The sequence below is a fragment of the Danio rerio genome, chromosome 3 (genome assembly GCF_049306965.1).
Source record: "Danio rerio strain Tuebingen ecotype United States chromosome 3, GRCz12tu, whole genome shotgun sequence".
Taxonomy (NCBI): Eukaryota; Metazoa; Chordata; class Actinopteri; order Cypriniformes; family Danionidae; genus Danio; species Danio rerio.
Window position 1 is genome coordinate 6,632,501 of NC_133178.1, and position 16,804 is coordinate 6,649,304.

At 39.7% G+C, this 16,804-nt stretch overlaps 1 protein-coding gene across 2 annotated transcripts in view; it reads right to left on the reverse strand.

Annotated features, from left to right (window-relative positions):
• The window catches only part of trim35-21 (tripartite motif containing 35-21), an 11,512-nt gene extending 319 nt beyond the window's left edge, over positions 1 to 11,193 (reverse strand). The window contains exons 1-6 of one of the 2 annotated variants that reach the window (XM_073942219.1): positions 10,713 to 11,193; positions 7,242 to 7,337; positions 6,790 to 7,020; positions 6,690 to 6,712; positions 6,497 to 6,615; positions 1 to 3,468 (exon numbers count right to left, since the gene is read on the reverse strand). The exon at positions 1 to 3,468 is cut by the window's left edge and continues 319 nt beyond it. In XM_073942219.1, coding sequence (XP_073798320.1) covers positions 2,981 to 3,468; positions 6,497 to 6,615; positions 6,690 to 6,712; positions 6,790 to 7,020; positions 7,242 to 7,337; positions 10,713 to 10,757 — 1,002 coding nt within the window. In that variant the 5' untranslated portion in view covers positions 10,758 to 11,193 and the 3' untranslated portion in view covers positions 1 to 2,980. Of the gene's footprint in view, positions 3,469 to 6,496; positions 6,616 to 6,689; positions 6,713 to 6,789; positions 7,021 to 7,241; positions 7,338 to 10,590 lie in introns of both variants that reach the window. The other variant, NM_001044964.1, reaches the window with a different exon arrangement.
• Positions 11,194 to 16,804: the final 5,611 nt, after the last annotated feature.

Here is a 16,804-nt window from a genome sequence, read left to right on the forward strand (position 1 = left end):
AATTGTATAACACAGCAACATTGAGGACATCATGAACATCTTGAGGAAGAATCATGAACAAATAAGCAGCAGGTTTGTTGTGTACAAATATTGACTTTGAGATATGAGAGAAATATGAGAGTATTTTAAAAAGTTTCTACTATGTATTTCATACTATTTTTGTATTTTATTTAATATTTATTTACTTTCATATTTACTCACCTGTTTTTTATCTTCATGAAATAGAAATCTTTTAATTGATGGCCTAAATTAAACAAGTTGTTTCTCAAACTGATATTGGTGAATCATGTTTGGGACAGAATACAGCCACCTGCTGGCTGTTTAGAGAAAGAGACACTACTTTGAAGAACAAAAAGTGTTATGACCACATATATCCAGCAGAGGGCCATAGATACCTATTTATTTTTGTCTGGATGTGTCAAACTGCTTCTAACTTATCTTTATATATAATTTAAATTAAACATATTTTACATAAAATCAGCTCGCATTAGTATACATTAAAATGAGTACTTCTGTCAAAGGATTTATTATTGATTTATTTACATTTTGAGATTTCTTGCAGACGTTTATATACATACCGTGTTCAGCAAATAAGTGTACACCCCTCACAAATCTCTCATTTAGCTTAATATGTTTTATAGGAAGCTTTACTTCATAATACTTGTGCATATACATTAGATTAGTCAGTACTGAAACCAAATCTGGAGTTAATCTAACAAAATATGATAACGGTTCAAAATTAGTACACCCAAATGTATAGGTTAGGGAAAATATTTAAAACTAAAGAAGAGCAAAATTCAACAGAGAAAAAATAAATAAATAAATAAATAACAGTAATTCGCATGAAGTTTTTAAAGATGTTGAGAGACTAAAATATTATTTTAATAAATATATCCATTTAATAAATCTGTTTATTCAAACTCACCAAAATATATGACCTAGATTCACTGAGAAATGGATAAAAAATATTCAGTTTTAAAACGGGGTGTACACATTTATGTTGAGCACTATATATAGATTTATTTACAAAAACATCTAAACTTTATTTCCCCCATTAATTTCTGTTAAGTATGCATGCTTATAAAAATTAGGTATAAGGTATATAAGGATGAAAATATAAAGTTACAAATGTTGTAATAAGAATAGTATGTGCATATGCGCAACACCAGAACTGTGCATGCAAACTACAGGTTACATGTGTATTTATTTAGTAATTTAAGTAACTTGCTCATCCACTAGGTGGAAACCATGCTTTGGGTATTCAAAATTGAAGGACGTGTAAAAAAATGAACAGACCCAATCTACAGAAACTATGGAGGCTTGCATGATTGAGAGTTATGCCGAGTTCAGACTGCATGATTTTCAAAGTAGTCGTGTCACAGATGTTTTCACACTGCATGACTATCTGGGCTAGCGTTTCGTCGCTGCTTTGTTTACACTGCAAGATGGATCGGCGACAGGGACTTTCACATTGCATGACTTTACTATAGGAAGAATAGCCGACAAGTTCGTCCAAACTACGTCTCACAGCCAAAAACACATCGTATATCTTTTGTTATTTACTACATAATGAGAAAGAAGCCTTCAATAGTGTAGATAATGTAGATATTTGCTCGCCTGGGTTTAAAGGGAATTAGCCATTTCTCCTCAACATTGATAATAAACTAATTTCTTTCTGTATGAAACGTCAAACAGACATGGTTGCTCCTGAGTCCTGTCAAACCTCCACTAGTTTTTCCTCCATTTCGTGGGTCCAAATAAACCGAAAATGAGCGCTTTTAACTTCAACCCCAGCCTTCCGCTGGCCTGCAGCAGGTACACACACACACACGCAAGTGAATGCCGCTCTCTCATTGGCTGTAGGCGATCGCCTATGTTATTTTCAGTCAAAACTCAATTCACACGGCATGATTTGAATCGCCGACAGCTCCAGATATTCAGCACGCCAAATATCTCGCAGGCATTGGCGACTCATCGGCGATTCTCTCAGATTGCATCTTTGATTGTTCATACTGTGTGATTGTCACTCACGTGCACAAGCAGCGATTTGCCTGTGATTTCAGGCATTTGTCGGCGATTTCTCAAAACCTGTCGGCGAGCCAAAATCGGGGCTAAAATTTTTTGAAAGTAGCTACATTTATTTATATACCTCTGGCATGAAGAATCACAACAACATTTATGTGGATTATAACTCGTACTGAGAGACTGCAGATTGTAGGCAAGCATCTACTTTGAGTTTATGTGCAAAAGCAATTTTTTTTAGTGTGATAGAACGTCTAAACAAATTTGCAAAATTGATTTTAGTGGCCTGCTGACAGTAATAGCATTTGCAAAAGCAATTGTAACCAAACAGGACAATTGTAATAACTGGGGCAGGACATATGGGGCAATTTTTTTGCTCCATATATACTGCACTTAGTTGCAAAACTAACTAACTGCATTCTTCACTTTGATTTTATTAGGTCACTCCCAAACCACAAGGAAACATTTAATTTTGCTGAATTTTTAATATGTGTAATATTACACACCTAAGGCAGTTTACCAAACAATAATTTAACTTAAATAAGATGACTACAATATTAGTATGTCACTTTTAAATATATTCAGCCAGATCTTACGAGGAAACATAAGTATTTTACGTTATGTCAGTTTAGTGACTAATTCGTTCAAATTCGTACAAGTTCAGTCCTACGAAAATGTACGATTTTAACAAGGAGGCAAGGCACCCAAGTCCACCCCTAACCCCAACCGTCATTGGGTGATGAGCAAATTGTACTAAATTGTATGAATTCATACGAATTAGCCACTAAATCAAAAAGTTACGAATTGCTGTGAGATTGCGTTGAAATATCATGAATAAGAAACTAATAAATAACTGATAAATAACAAATAATTAACCAAAGTCATAGAAACCAGTTTTGTCAGTCATTTTTAAGTTAATCTGTCTATGAAAGAAGATGCAGACCTACAGGTCTAGCTTTCACCGACTGAACGGTAAGATCCTCAGAGAGGACATCAAACTATAGAAAAAAGGAAAGACAGACTCAGTGAAGGTGGTTGTGAATGTGTGTAGATGTGTGTTTGTTACAGGATCAGAGAAAGACACTGTTCCTCTGTCACAGTCCAGATCAACTCTCACACACTCGAGATCCTGATTAACATGAAAATCAGATCTTACAGTACAACCATACTGCACACCCCAGACACCGGTCCTAAAGAAAACCCATCCCCTCCTCTGGTTTGACGCTGTAGTTACTCCAAGACTCCAGCATCGACTCTCTTTGACCTCCACATCCCAGCAGTGTTTTCCTGAGGTAAACCCCTCTGAACCCAGAACACACTCATAATAGTCAAATCTCTCTGGATTATCAGGAACAGGCTGATCTTTCCCGGTGAACCTCACAGTGGTCAGATCATCAGAAAGGACCAGGCGTGGATTTGCAGTGTTTGGATCCAGAATCACAGGAGCTGAAGAGACACAATTGACCGCTGCTTTTATTCTGATGTTCATAAAATGATCAATTACAGATTGTTATGAATTATGACACTCAAACATGTGGGCAATGTCAGTCATACTTAGAGAGGCATGATTGGGAGGAACAACCTCCCAAATCATAGTCCAAATGGTGTTTTGTTGATGGAGTTCTGTGCTAGTCATAATTTGTCCATGTTTGAACATGATGTCCATCAGTGCACATAGTACCAGAACACCCTAAGCCAGAGTTTGATAATTGATTTGTGGTTGATTCATCTGATCCCCAAATGTATGTCCTGGACACTTGGGTCAAGTGAAGGGCAGGGCTGTCAACTGATCACCACATGGTGGTAAGTTAGATCTGCTGGCAGAGGGGTGGACAGAAGTGGCAGGCCCAGATATAGTGTGAGGGTCTGCTGGTTATATCTGGGTGAACCATGTCATAGAGATTTTTAAAACTAATCTCGGGAAAGGCTGAGACCCTATCTTGGGGGAGGCTGGAGTTCGTGGTGGCTAGGCCTCTGGTGCCTACTATGGCTACAATACATGAAGTCGGTGGTGAACATTGCAATCACAGCATAGCATTAAGCAAAGGAGTCCTATAAGGCCTGGTTGGCTTTTGGGACTCCTGAGGCAGCTGATGGGTACCAATAGGCCAAGCAAAAACATGGTCCTAGGAAGAATTCAGGGAGGCATAAAAGAGGACTTCTGATTTGCCTCAAAGAGATTCAGGCAAACTGTCTGATGCCTCAGGAAGAGAAAGCAGCTTCTCTCCAACACTGCTTATATTAAAAGTAGGGAGCTATTGACCTCAATATGATGCAGAATGCTGGTGTTTTAAGATCTTCTCAATCCCATTGACATGCTGTCACACAGAGGCGTTTTTAGGGTGTGTGTGAAACAAGAAAAAAATAAATGATGGCTCAGCCGACGTAGCACTATGGTGCAAAGTGCGTTTATTTACAGTGCAAAAGTGTCCAATCCAAAAAATCCCAAAAATAAAGTAGACAAAAAAAAACATATACATCTATATATACAAAAAATAAACAAACAACAAAACAAACAAATAAAGACAATAAAGTAACAAAATAATTATATACAAAATATTTGCTATCCAGAATTTTCAAACCAACCATTCGCCACTACTCACACCTTCTATCTCCTACGACTCCCACACTGAACTGAGCACAAGTCACTCTATTTATAGTAAGTGACTCCGCCCAGTTTGGATTAAACTATATTGAAGGTAAGTATAAGGTAAGTATGGACATAAACAATCTTTCAGGTAAGCATTTCACACCTTCATACACTTCATTTGTATTACTATATAACTTAAAACCAAAATTATTAAATCAGCATTTTCACATGTCATGAATACTCATTTTTTCATTGTTTTCACATTCTTTTCATCCCCCACATAAAACACATAGTCTCCCCCCGGGTGCCCAACCACTCACATGTGCGCAGCGCATCACTGTGCATAAAATGCTGCGCATGACCTTTTTGGCCCCTTTTGCCTCCCGTAGCCGCGATAGCCCAACCCGGAAGAGAGACGCAACGAGACGAACAAACACAAACGGACACACAGGTAAGACAAATGTATGCGGTGTGGTTTATGGCGTGTCAGAATATGCAAGGATTAATGGAGTATATAATGTGTTTGTGTGTGTATGTGTTCCATTACAGCGCAATCTCCCATGTGCACCCGGTAGATCGGCTGGTGGAGTGAAGGTAAGTTATGTGTGTGTGCGTGAATACGTGGGTGTACAGCTCTGCCGCAGGCCAGTGACAAACTCCTTTGTCACACATGCCTACAGAGACAAGAGATGAAGTGGTTGACTTGTCCCTCACCAAAGTCAATGAGGAAGTCTGCAAGTTCTGAAATGGAAAGAAAGTGAGCATGGAAGTTTTGCCCTGAGTACCTCAAGACTCGTGTGGTGTGGCTGTCCTAGCCGACACAACTACATGGTCATTGGGGACAGTACCTTTGGACTGAACAACGGGTGTGGTGGTCCCCGTGTTTAAGAATGGGCACCAGAGTGTGTGTTCCCCTCACAGGGGTATCACACTCCTCAGCCTCCTCGGAAAAGTCTATGCCAGGATACTGGAGAGGAGTATCTAGTCGATAATAAAACCTTGAATCCAGAAAGAACAATGTAATTCTTGTTCAGGCCGTGGAACACTGAACCAGCTCTATTACTGGTATTGTTTGCTGTTGAGTGTAACATGGTGAGGATAAAAATTTCCATCTCTAAGTCTGAGGCCATAGTGCTTGACCAGAAAAAGGTGGCTTGCCATCTCCAGGTTGGAGGAGAGCCCTTGCACCTGGTGGAGAAGTTCAAGTATCTTGGGGTTTTATTCACAAGTGAAGGAAGGATGGAATGTGAGATTGACAGATGGATTGGATCAGTGGCAGCAGCAATGTAATCTATGTAGTGGTCTCTTGTAGTGAGGAAAGAGCTCAGCCAAAAGACAAAGATTTATTTATCTATTGGTTAGTCTCTGTTGGTTAACTGTTGGTTATTGGTTAACTCTTGCCTATAGTCATGAGCTTTGGGTCATTACAAAAAGGATAAGATGGATGCAAAGGGCCACAATAAGTTTCCTTTGCAGGGTGGCAGGTCACACGCTTACAGTTCTGTCCCCCGTGAGGAACTCAGAGTAGAGCTATCGATTGATGTTTCAGAATCCTGCAGGATAACTAACTGGGGAGGTGCTCTGGGCTCGAACAAACAGAAGGTTACTTAGAGGTACACCCAGGACACTTTGTAGGGTCTGTGTCTTTCAGGATCTAAGGATGTCTTCAGGGGATGGAGGAGCTAAAAGAAGTGTCTAGAAAGAGGGAAGTCTGGGGTTCCTTGCTAAGATTGCTGCCCCATGATCAGGCCCCAGATAAGCAGTTGAAAATGGATGGATAATATGATCGTTACCTACTACAAATTAAAACAGGATTTACCAGAAACCCAAATCAGTTCTATATTGAAGCACTTTCTTTGTGTGAGTGGAGATCTTGAGACTCACTGTAGTGGACGATGTCCTGCATCTTCTTCCAGAGTCTGAACAGCAGGTTCCCCAAGTAGCGAGACACATGAATCAAAGCTCTAGAAGGCGTCTGTGGATCCGGCTGTGAGATCTGGACTCTGGAAGAACATTCAGGAGTCAGAACTGCAGGATTCAGAAGCAGAGAGAGCAGAGACACCAGCAGATCACTCACCTTTCCATCGAGACTGGAAACTCCTGCAGAACAAACACACAACTGATCATCAAGAGCTCAATCCATCATCAATCAATCAATCACTGATCTGAAATCAGACCTTTAGAAAGCAGACGTCATTGGCTTTCAGCATCTCCTCCGTGTCTTTGATCGTGTGTGAAAGAGCTGAGATGTGTGTGTTCATCTCCTCCAGCTTCTCCTTCATCATCTGCTTCTTCTGCTCTTCTTCCTCCCTCAGTGCAGTGATTGTAGCTTCTTCTTCATCTCGGAGAAACTGATGAAGCCTCTCAAAGTCGTGTTTAATCTGACGCTCTGTGTGATCAGCTTGATTCTGAAAGAAAGTAACAATCACTTTTAACAATCAACACGTCAACAATGCATATTTAATGTCTATAATAGACTCATATACTCAATATAACAGGTGTTGAAGCCAAGTGATGCTTGCCATTAACAAAAAATAATTAAAATGGATTCCATTACACTAAATATAACAAGTCATAATTGTGTCTCCAGCAGCTGCAATGAAAATGACTCTTGATTCTGTTTCCTCACCTTAATGTGTTGAAGGGTTTTCTCAAACTCGTCTTTAACTTGCTCCATGTGTTTAAGTTTGTATTGTAAAGACTTCAGTGCTGTATTGAGCTCCTCCTAGAATTGATCAGATAAAAATATTCAAAATTATCACTTTTGGTGACACTTTATTTTGATGGTCCATTTGAAGATTAGCAGACTGTCTGCTCAATATCTGCTGATCCTGCTCCTTCAACAGACATTTAACTGACTATAAGAAACTTTGCAAGTACATGTCAAACACTAACCCTAACCCCAACCTAACATTCTACTTATAATCTAATAGGGGTGTCACGATTTCGATTTTTAATGCGAAATTTTTGCTCAACTTCGATTATCGAATCAAAAAATAGAATCGTCGATGCTGCCACGCCCCCATGTCACGTTAGCTTGGCTTGCCAAGCGGGAAAAAAACAGGCTTGTTGAAGTGCTTGTTAAACTGCAGACGCAGGAGACCCGTCGACAGAGCTCAAACCCTCTCCTCTTTCAATGAAGTCGCCGGTGTGGAAGTATTTTGGATTTCCGGTTAGTTATGTTGACAACGTTCGTGTTGTCGACAAAAAAAAAAACACAGTTTGCAAGCTCTGCTATGTACGTATTACAGTTGGGATGATAGACGATGGGCGCATCGCGATCCTCCGCCCCGCACCCGTTGCAAATCCGCTCGCGAAAAATACACACTCAGGTCCTGTTTACACTAATAGGTCTTTGTTTTTAAATGGCATTTTAGAACGACAACGATCCACATCCACACTGGCGTGTAGCATTTCTGAGCAGCCCTCCTTCCTCACTACCGCTGAAAACGCACATCACGTGACCACACACACTCATTCACACACAGATACAGACGCACTGTATGATTACTGTAGGATTTACTGTATGATTTGTTTATGGGTAAAACAAAGACCATGCAAGTCAGGTAGTTTAAACGGTAGGCTACTAATAAATAATTAATTTGTTATTAATTAAATAATTATTCATAATCGTGACTTTAGAATCGAAAATGTAATCGAATCGAGGATTTGGAGGATCGTGACATCCTTATAATAATAATAAATAAGAATTAGTTGACAAGTAGATGCAATGTAACTTAAATTCAACAAACGGACCATCAAAATAAAGTGTTTACTACATTAATTCAGGATTTCAAATTGGGTGTGGCAAAATGGCTCAACAGCACCACCTATGAAATTTAGACCACACTAATTTTGTTACGTTTCACATGTTTACACATATTTATGTCCCGATACCTACATAAATGGATCTGAAACAAAGCAGTCAGTTATTTTACAGGTGTTGTATTTTAACAAACTCATCCTAGACATTTAATAATAATAATAATAATAATAATCCTTACATTTATATAGTGCATTTCGGACACTCAAAGCGCTTTTTACACATTGGGGGGAATCTCCTCATCCACCACCAGTGTGCAGCATCCACTAGGATGATGCGACGGCAGCCATATTGCGCCAGACCGCTCACCACACACCAGCTAATTGGCGGAGAGGAGACGGAGGCTGTTTCTCAATTCCAAGAACGCAGAGAACGGACTTGCGTTCTTGTAGAGACCGGTCTTGCCAGGTGTCCTCGGAAGAACGAACTCAGGAGACCGCGAGGGCAGAGAATGCGTCCTTTGAGAAATGGGATGCTGCGTTCTTCCTGATGGTCATGTGACCTTCACGCCTTTTAAATAGTAAATTATTTAAACATTACAGCACTCATACAACAATTTATTGTTTCCCTCTCTTCAAAATATATACTTTGCATAAAAACATTATAAATATACTCTGAACAGTATAAATAAAACAGATTTTAATACGAATTTCAGCAAACAAACACCCTTAATGTGTTTATTCCTTTATTAAAATGTCCATGTCAATGTTTACTTTCACCGTTTCATTTAGGAAAACTCCTGAGGTAAATAAGTGATATCTCTGAACTTTAAATAAATCTAAGTAAAATGCTGCGCTTCCCACCTCCAGTCCCAATGACTTCTGGGACTTCCAGAGCGAGTTCGGTGCTCAAGTCTGCATTGTTGCGTCCTCGATATCAAGAACACATCCGGGAAGATTCACGCGTCCTACATACTTGCGGTCTTGAGTATTGGAACTGAACTTAGGCAGCTGTTGATGACGTTGCACGAGAACACGAGGACGCAAGACCGCTGAAGAACGCATATTGAGAAACAGCCAGAGTGATGAATTATGATATGGGGATGGTAAGGAGGCCATGATAAACAGAGGGCAGATTTGACCAGGATGCCAGGGGTAAACCCCTACTCTTTTTAAAAGGACATCCTGGGATCTTTAACAACCACAGAGAGTCGGGGCCTCGGTTTAACGTCTCATCCAAAAGAAGGCGCTCACTGAGCATTCCCCATCACTATACTGGGGCATTAGGACCCACACAGACCACAGGTTGGGCACCCCCGGCTGGACTCACTAACACCACTTCCGACAGCAACCCAGCTTTCCCATGTGGTCTCCCATCTAGGTACTGACCAGGCGTAGCCCTGCTTAGCTTCAGTGGGTGACCATGTTGTAGAGAGCTAGCTGCCGGCGAAAACACACACCAAGCACATGCAATGTAATCTAAAGGCTTTGGCAATGTTAAATTCCAATTATCTTGAGTTTCCTTTGAAGGACTTGTCCAGAGTGGCCTCGCAAGTTGCAATGTTTCACTTAGAAACAGGACATTGTTGTAACTCAGGCATAAAATGTCCAATCTGCCTTAAATTAAAGATAGTTTTATCATAATTCTTTAAATTTTTCCTTGGCTTTGTCCCTGATTTACCAGGGGTTGCCACAGCAGAATGAGCCACCTCACATCATTTAAAATCTTTATATATTTCAATGCATTCGTTAAATTTGCATTCATAGCGCCAGCTTCTGGCAACAGGAAATGGGATGTTATGCATTATTTTAATTATTTTATTTTAGTTTGGAAACATGAGCACGTCTAAAAACCAATATTCAGGTATAGTCATAGCACCACCTGCTGATAGAATGAAGTTTTGCACTTTTAATTGACGGATATATTCTTTAAACTTAAATGGACACTCTTTTCTGTCGTCAATGGGTCACTTGACAGCAGTGAGCATGGGTGCAAACGAGATTTCAGTGCTATAATGTAACATTGTGTTTGCAGACCTAAACAATGTAGTATGGGATGTGCACAGAATCAGAAGAGATCAGTATAGGACACAGTTTATGCGATATTAAGGTAAGACAAATGGCAGAGAGAAATACTGAGTGCATGAATGTGCTGATATCTGTGTTTATCTATACTTACTATTCTTTACATATGAAAAAAGAAACTCTTGTCTTACCTTGGAGGAAGAAACCACTTCACTGATGGGTCTGAATTTGTGATTGTCGTGTTGTTTGGAGTCTCTGCACACTAAACACACAGGCTGTTTGTCCTCCAGACAGAAGAGTTTGAGCTTCTCACTGTGTAAACTGCAGATCTTCTGTGATGCTGATGAACATTTCTCATTTCTGTCCTTTAGGAACAACTCACACAGGTTTTTTAATATAAGATTATTCGGAGGGTCATCTCTTGAAGAACTCCGGCAAACAGGACACTCCTGAGTTTTCTTGGTTCTCCAGAACTGTTGAAGACACTCTTTACAGAAACTATGACTGCATGATAAAACTACAGGATTCTTGAAGATTTCACAGCACACGGGACAAGAAAGATCTTCTGCAGAAACATTTAGTGAAGCCATTTCCCCTGTTTGAGCTCCAGCAATCTGAACCTTACATAATGGTAAATAAGCTATAACAAAGTACTGCTGCCTACTCAGAAACAAATATCTCCAAAGTTCTTCTTGAAAGTGTTTGTCTTCATTCTTTATTAACTTCTGATTCTTTTTAAAATCCAGATGAGAAATGAAGAGAGTCAGTGTGACAGCAAGGAACAATACTACTTCAGTTTCTTCCTGGTAAGAGCTGTAAGAGGGTGGAGCTTCTAATGGAGGAACAGGTCTAACAACTTTAGGACGTCAGGCTAACAGACACAATTAAAGTGAACTTAAACATTGAAACTCTTTTAAATATAATGCTTCAAAAGCTCTGCACAAGACTTTTGGCCAGCGGAGAAATTAAAATGGTCGTGCCCAACTGAGTCTGGTTCTCTCAAGGTTTTTTTTCTTCACTCCCATCAGGTGAAGTTTTTTTTCCCTCTCCGCTGTCGCCACTGGCTCGCATGGTTCAGGATTGGTAGAGCTACGCATCGATGAATTTGCTCTTCAGTGTTTGAACTCTCAGTAATGATTAAATCACACTGAACTGAGCTAAACTGAACTGAACTGAACTTAAACACTAAAAACTGAACTACTATGTTCCAGTTACTATGACCATTTATGTGAAGCTGCTTTGACACAATCTACATTGTAAAAGCGCTATACAAATAAAGCTGAATTGAATTCAAAACCTAAAATCGCATACAGATTAAAACACATGTTTTTATGATTACTAGAAATATATAGATAGCAGAGTTTGATTCAGGTTGGAGCTGAACTCTACAGGAAAGTAAATCTCAAGAACCAAAGCTCTTTACTCCTGATATATAGCATGCTACGTAGATAAATAGGAAAATGTAATAATAATAATGAGTTGGATACGTATTCAAGGTTCAAAAGCAAACAGAACTCTTGATATGGCATTAATGGTATGATACAGGAGTTTGTCGCATATGCATTCTATACACACAGGGGTAGTTCCAAATGCAGCTTTATTATGAGAATGGTCAATCAGGCAGCGGTCAAACACCAGCATAAACAGTTTAGTAGACAATCTAGAAGCATAATCCAAAAACAGGCAAAAAGGTTCAAGGCAGGCAGCAAAGGGTCAAAACACAATAAACAGTCCAAGGTCAAAAACACAAGAAACAAAGCGAACCGCTTACGTATGGACAGCAACAACTAAACCAGTGTTTCTCAACTGGTGGGTCGCGACCCAAAAGTGGGTCGCAGGAACATTTTCAGTGGGTCGCGGAGTGAAAAAAACAACAACAAAAGTTTAATTTTTTTACTTATTTCAAAATAAAAGTCCGGTATAAGCAAAATATGCGCGACAACCTTACCATTTGACTTGTGAAATTTAATTTAATTATAGCAACAAATATGTCGAAGCGCAAGTACAATATGTAAAGTATGGATTTACATATATTGATGACAAAAAAGACTTAAAGCCTCAGTGTCATATGTAGTGAGGTGCTCTCATAAGAGAGCATGAAAACTTCTAAATTAAAACGACATTTAGAAACCAGACATGTTTTATTAGCAGTTCAGTTTCGTTCATGGTAACTGAACATTTCCATACCCTAGCCACTGTTTACAGTATTTGTCGTTTTTACTTTGTAATATTTCTATAATTTGATAATTTTTTTTTAAAATGACAACAATAAAATATTGTTTATTTGTAAGTCTCTGTGAATGTCTTATGATTTATCTGTCACTACTTGTGTATGTTAACAAATAAATACCAACTAATTATAATTCCTAAAATTGTATTATAGTTCCTAAAAATTTGGGTCGCGGCTGAGCTAAACAATACTCAGCAACATGTGTGTGGAACAGAGTGGTATAAATACTCCAGCTGTGAAAGTGTAATCAGTCAGGATCTGGAACCGGTTGTGTGTGTGTGTGTGTGTGTGTGTTGTATGACTGGGTTTTGTTGTCCATTATAAGGCAGGATTGTAGTTCGTGTGAGTGTGAATGTTTTCCAGCGATCTCTGGTGGTTAGATTGCTGGTGATCATGACATTTTTTGTCATATCTTTATTTCCACAGGTAACTGGTGCTCTGAGAAAGGCTCAAGAGTCTCCAATCTTACTTCATATGCAAGTTACTTTTTGAAAGGGACCGAGAACATCTCATGCCATGATCCCTGAGTCTTTCAAATTGATTAAATATCATATATATTAGATCTTAAATCTCAAATGAACACAAAATCCAAAAAAAAGAAAAACCCCTGATTTTCTTTTGCCCATTAAATTTGAAAAGAATAAAATAATTAAACATATTTTTAATAGAAAACAGTACTTTTGTATACTAATTGTGTCAGCACAAACATATTGTTGTATTTAATTATGAACAAATATCAAGGGTGAGATGGTGGCTCAGTGGTTAGCACTGTCGCCTCCCAGCAAGAAGGTCGCTGGTTTGAGTCCCAGCTGGGTCAGTTGGCATTTATATGTGGAGTTTGCATGTTCTCCCCATGTCGGCGTGGGTTTCCTTATGCCGAGTTCAGACTGCATGATTTTCAAAGCAGTCGTGTCACATGTTTTCACACTGCTTGACTATCTGGGCTAGCGTTTCATCGCTGCTTTGTTTACACTGCAAGATGGATCGGCGACAGGGACTTTCACATTACATGACTTTACTATAGGAAGAATCGCCGACAACTTCCTCCAAACTACGTCTCACAGCCAAAAACACGTTGTATATCTTTTGTTATTAACTACTTAACGAGAAAGAAGCCTTTAATGGGGTAGAAAATGTACATATTTGCTCACCTGGGTTTAAAGGGAATTAGCCATTTCTCCTCAACATTGATAATAAACTAATTTCTTTCTGTATGAAACGTCAAACAGGCACGGTTGCTCCTGAGTCCTATCAAACCTCCACTAGTTTTTCCTCCATTTCGTGGGTCCAAATAAACCTAAAATGAGCGCTTTTAACTTCTCCCCCAGCCTCCCGCTGGCCTGCCGCAGGTATACACACACGCACACACACACACGCAAGTGAATGCTGCTCTCTCATTGGCTGTAGGCGATCGCTGATGTTATTTTCAGTCAAAACTCAATTCAAACGGCTTGATTTGAATCGCCGACAGCTCCAGATATTTAGCACGCCTAATATCTCGCAGGCATCGGCGATTCTCTCAGATCGCCTCTTTGATAGTTCACACTGCGTGATTTTCACTCACGTGCACGAGCACCAATTTGCCTGTGATTTCAGGAATTTGTCCGCGATTTCTCAAAACCTGTCGGTGAGCCAAAATCGGGGCTAAAATCACGCAGTCTGAACTATGCATTAGAGTGCTCAGGTTTCCCCCAAGGTCCAAAGACATGTGGTACAGGTGAATTGAACTAAATTGTCCGTAGTGTATGAGTGTGAATGAGTGTGTACGGGTGTTTCCCAGTACTAGGTTGCGGCTGGAAGGACATCCCCTGCATAAAACATATATGGTTATAGAATAGTTGCCGGTTCATTCCGCTGTGGCGACCCCTGATAAATAAGGGGCAAAGCCAAAGGAAAATGAATAAATGAATGGATCCTGAGAGAAAAGAGAGTATAAAAGATAGGAAGACAGACTCAGTGAAGGTGGTTGTGAATGTGTGTTAGAGAAAGACACTGTTTCTCTGTCACAATCCAGATCAACTCTCAGATGTTCAAGAATCTGTTTAACAGGAAAACCAGAACCTACAGTACTACACACTTCAGACACCAGTGTTACAGGGCACCTATTATGAAAATGAACTTTTGGAAGCTGTTTGGATATATTTGTGAATACCTGTTTGGTATTATGTGAAACACAACAAGTGTTAACACAACAAATATAAACAAGCAAGTCTCTTTTTTTTTAATTTCCTGATGTACAAAATTTCCCCTATCGCGCATGAGTGAGAGAGACTTCTCTAGACAGGCTTGGCGCATACGCGTTTATTCAGTTCAGCCGTACCCTGCAGAGTATGACAGCACGAAGACTCCGCTACTCTTTTTATACTGCTCAAAAAAATCTATCTTTGTTGCGTGGTATCACTGTGCGCGTATAAAACTGTAAGTAATTATTGTTCCTATCATTCTAGAAGTATTTATAATGTGTCTGGTATAATCAGGGCCGGAGCCAGTTGAACTGCCGCTCTGGGCAGAGGACGATCACGCCGCCCTCAACCCCAATGTGAAAACGAAAGTGACCGGTTATGAAAATGAAGTGAGGTTTCGCGGACCTCTATTCTGCCGCCCTATGCGCAGAAATAACTGAGGACGCGCGGGTGTCGCGGATCTTTAATCTGCCACCCTACGCGCAGATTTAACTGAGGACACGCGGGTGATGATGGAAGTGTCGCTGACGCTGCCCTCTTTATTCTGTCGCCTATGCGCAAATATATCTGAGGACGCGGGTGGTAAGGGGGGCGTCGCGGACACAACTGAGGACGCGGGTGGTAAGTGGGGTGTTGCGGACGCCTGAATATTGTTTATAACTTTGTATATTTGTCACTTTATACCTTTTATGTATATTTACAATTTATTCCTGTTCTTCGACAGAAACCGCACCATATAATCACACAAAAGTGAATGTCGTCATAAAGAAATAAAGGAAATTGGACATGTTTATTCTGGAGTAGCTGCAGTTCTTTCTAACAGAAGAATTAGGCCAGTTGGGTTCCAACCACACAATAGCGTACAGAATATCCCACACCTGAAGTTAAAATAAGATAGTTTTCTCCACCCACCAAGTTGATTCACAGGAGCGTATTAACATGTCTCCATAGTAACACGTATAAACATGTCCACAGAACAGGATTTGCAAAGAAACTGGGATTAAAAGATCTGTTCCAACTCTTTTTCTTTTTCTGGTTTGTTTACTGACTGTTATTGTCCCTTATGTATGTACTCTGACCTCTCTACCAAGTTACCTTTACACACACACACACACACACGTTTGTTTTTGTGAAAAGTGGGGACATTACATAAGTTTCCATTCATTTTTTACTGTCCAAAACGTATAGTGTATTGCCCTCACCCCACCCTACCCCTAACCTTAACCATTACAGGAGTCAGTGTGCAGCTTTACTCTCTGATTAAACTCATCAATGTGGGATTTAATCAATCAATCAAGCCTTTATTTGTCACTACACTTTCGTATAGCGAAATTGGACCCCCCAGACCAGGGGTTTTCAAAGTGTGAGGCGCGCCTCCCCTGGGGGGCGCCAGAGCATGTCAGGGGAGGCGCGGAAAAATATTATATAATAAAAATATAATTATTAAGTTTAATTATTATATGTATTTTTATTATATTTAAACATTTCAATTAAACAAAGCTAAAAAAAATAATCCGTCTAAAATAAGAAAACCTTTTTACCCAGAAGGCCATAGCTGTGAATTCGCTTCTGTTTGGCAAGCCCGCCAATACAGGTATATGCCTGCTAATACAATGGATCGGTTTCTGAGACCCCCCCGATTCAAAGCCTTCAAGTTCAGGGCTTAAACCCAAAAGACAACGATATGATGATCAGTATTTGAGTTTAGGATTTACGTGGACAGGACCAGCTGATGAACCACGACCTTTATGTGTGGTTTGTCAAGATATTTTGGCTAATGACAGCATGAGACCCGCTATACTTCCACTGTTTTGACTGGGATGGACAGTTCTTGGATCTGTTCTATTCATGTTGAACCATCATCCTAGTTTTAAAAACGTTATATTAAAATACTTGTTATTACTCTGTAAATAATTGCACTTTCATGCAAATGATGATAAAAGTGAGTTAAGAGTCTGACATCTGTCTGTGTCTTTATATATATATGCTGTG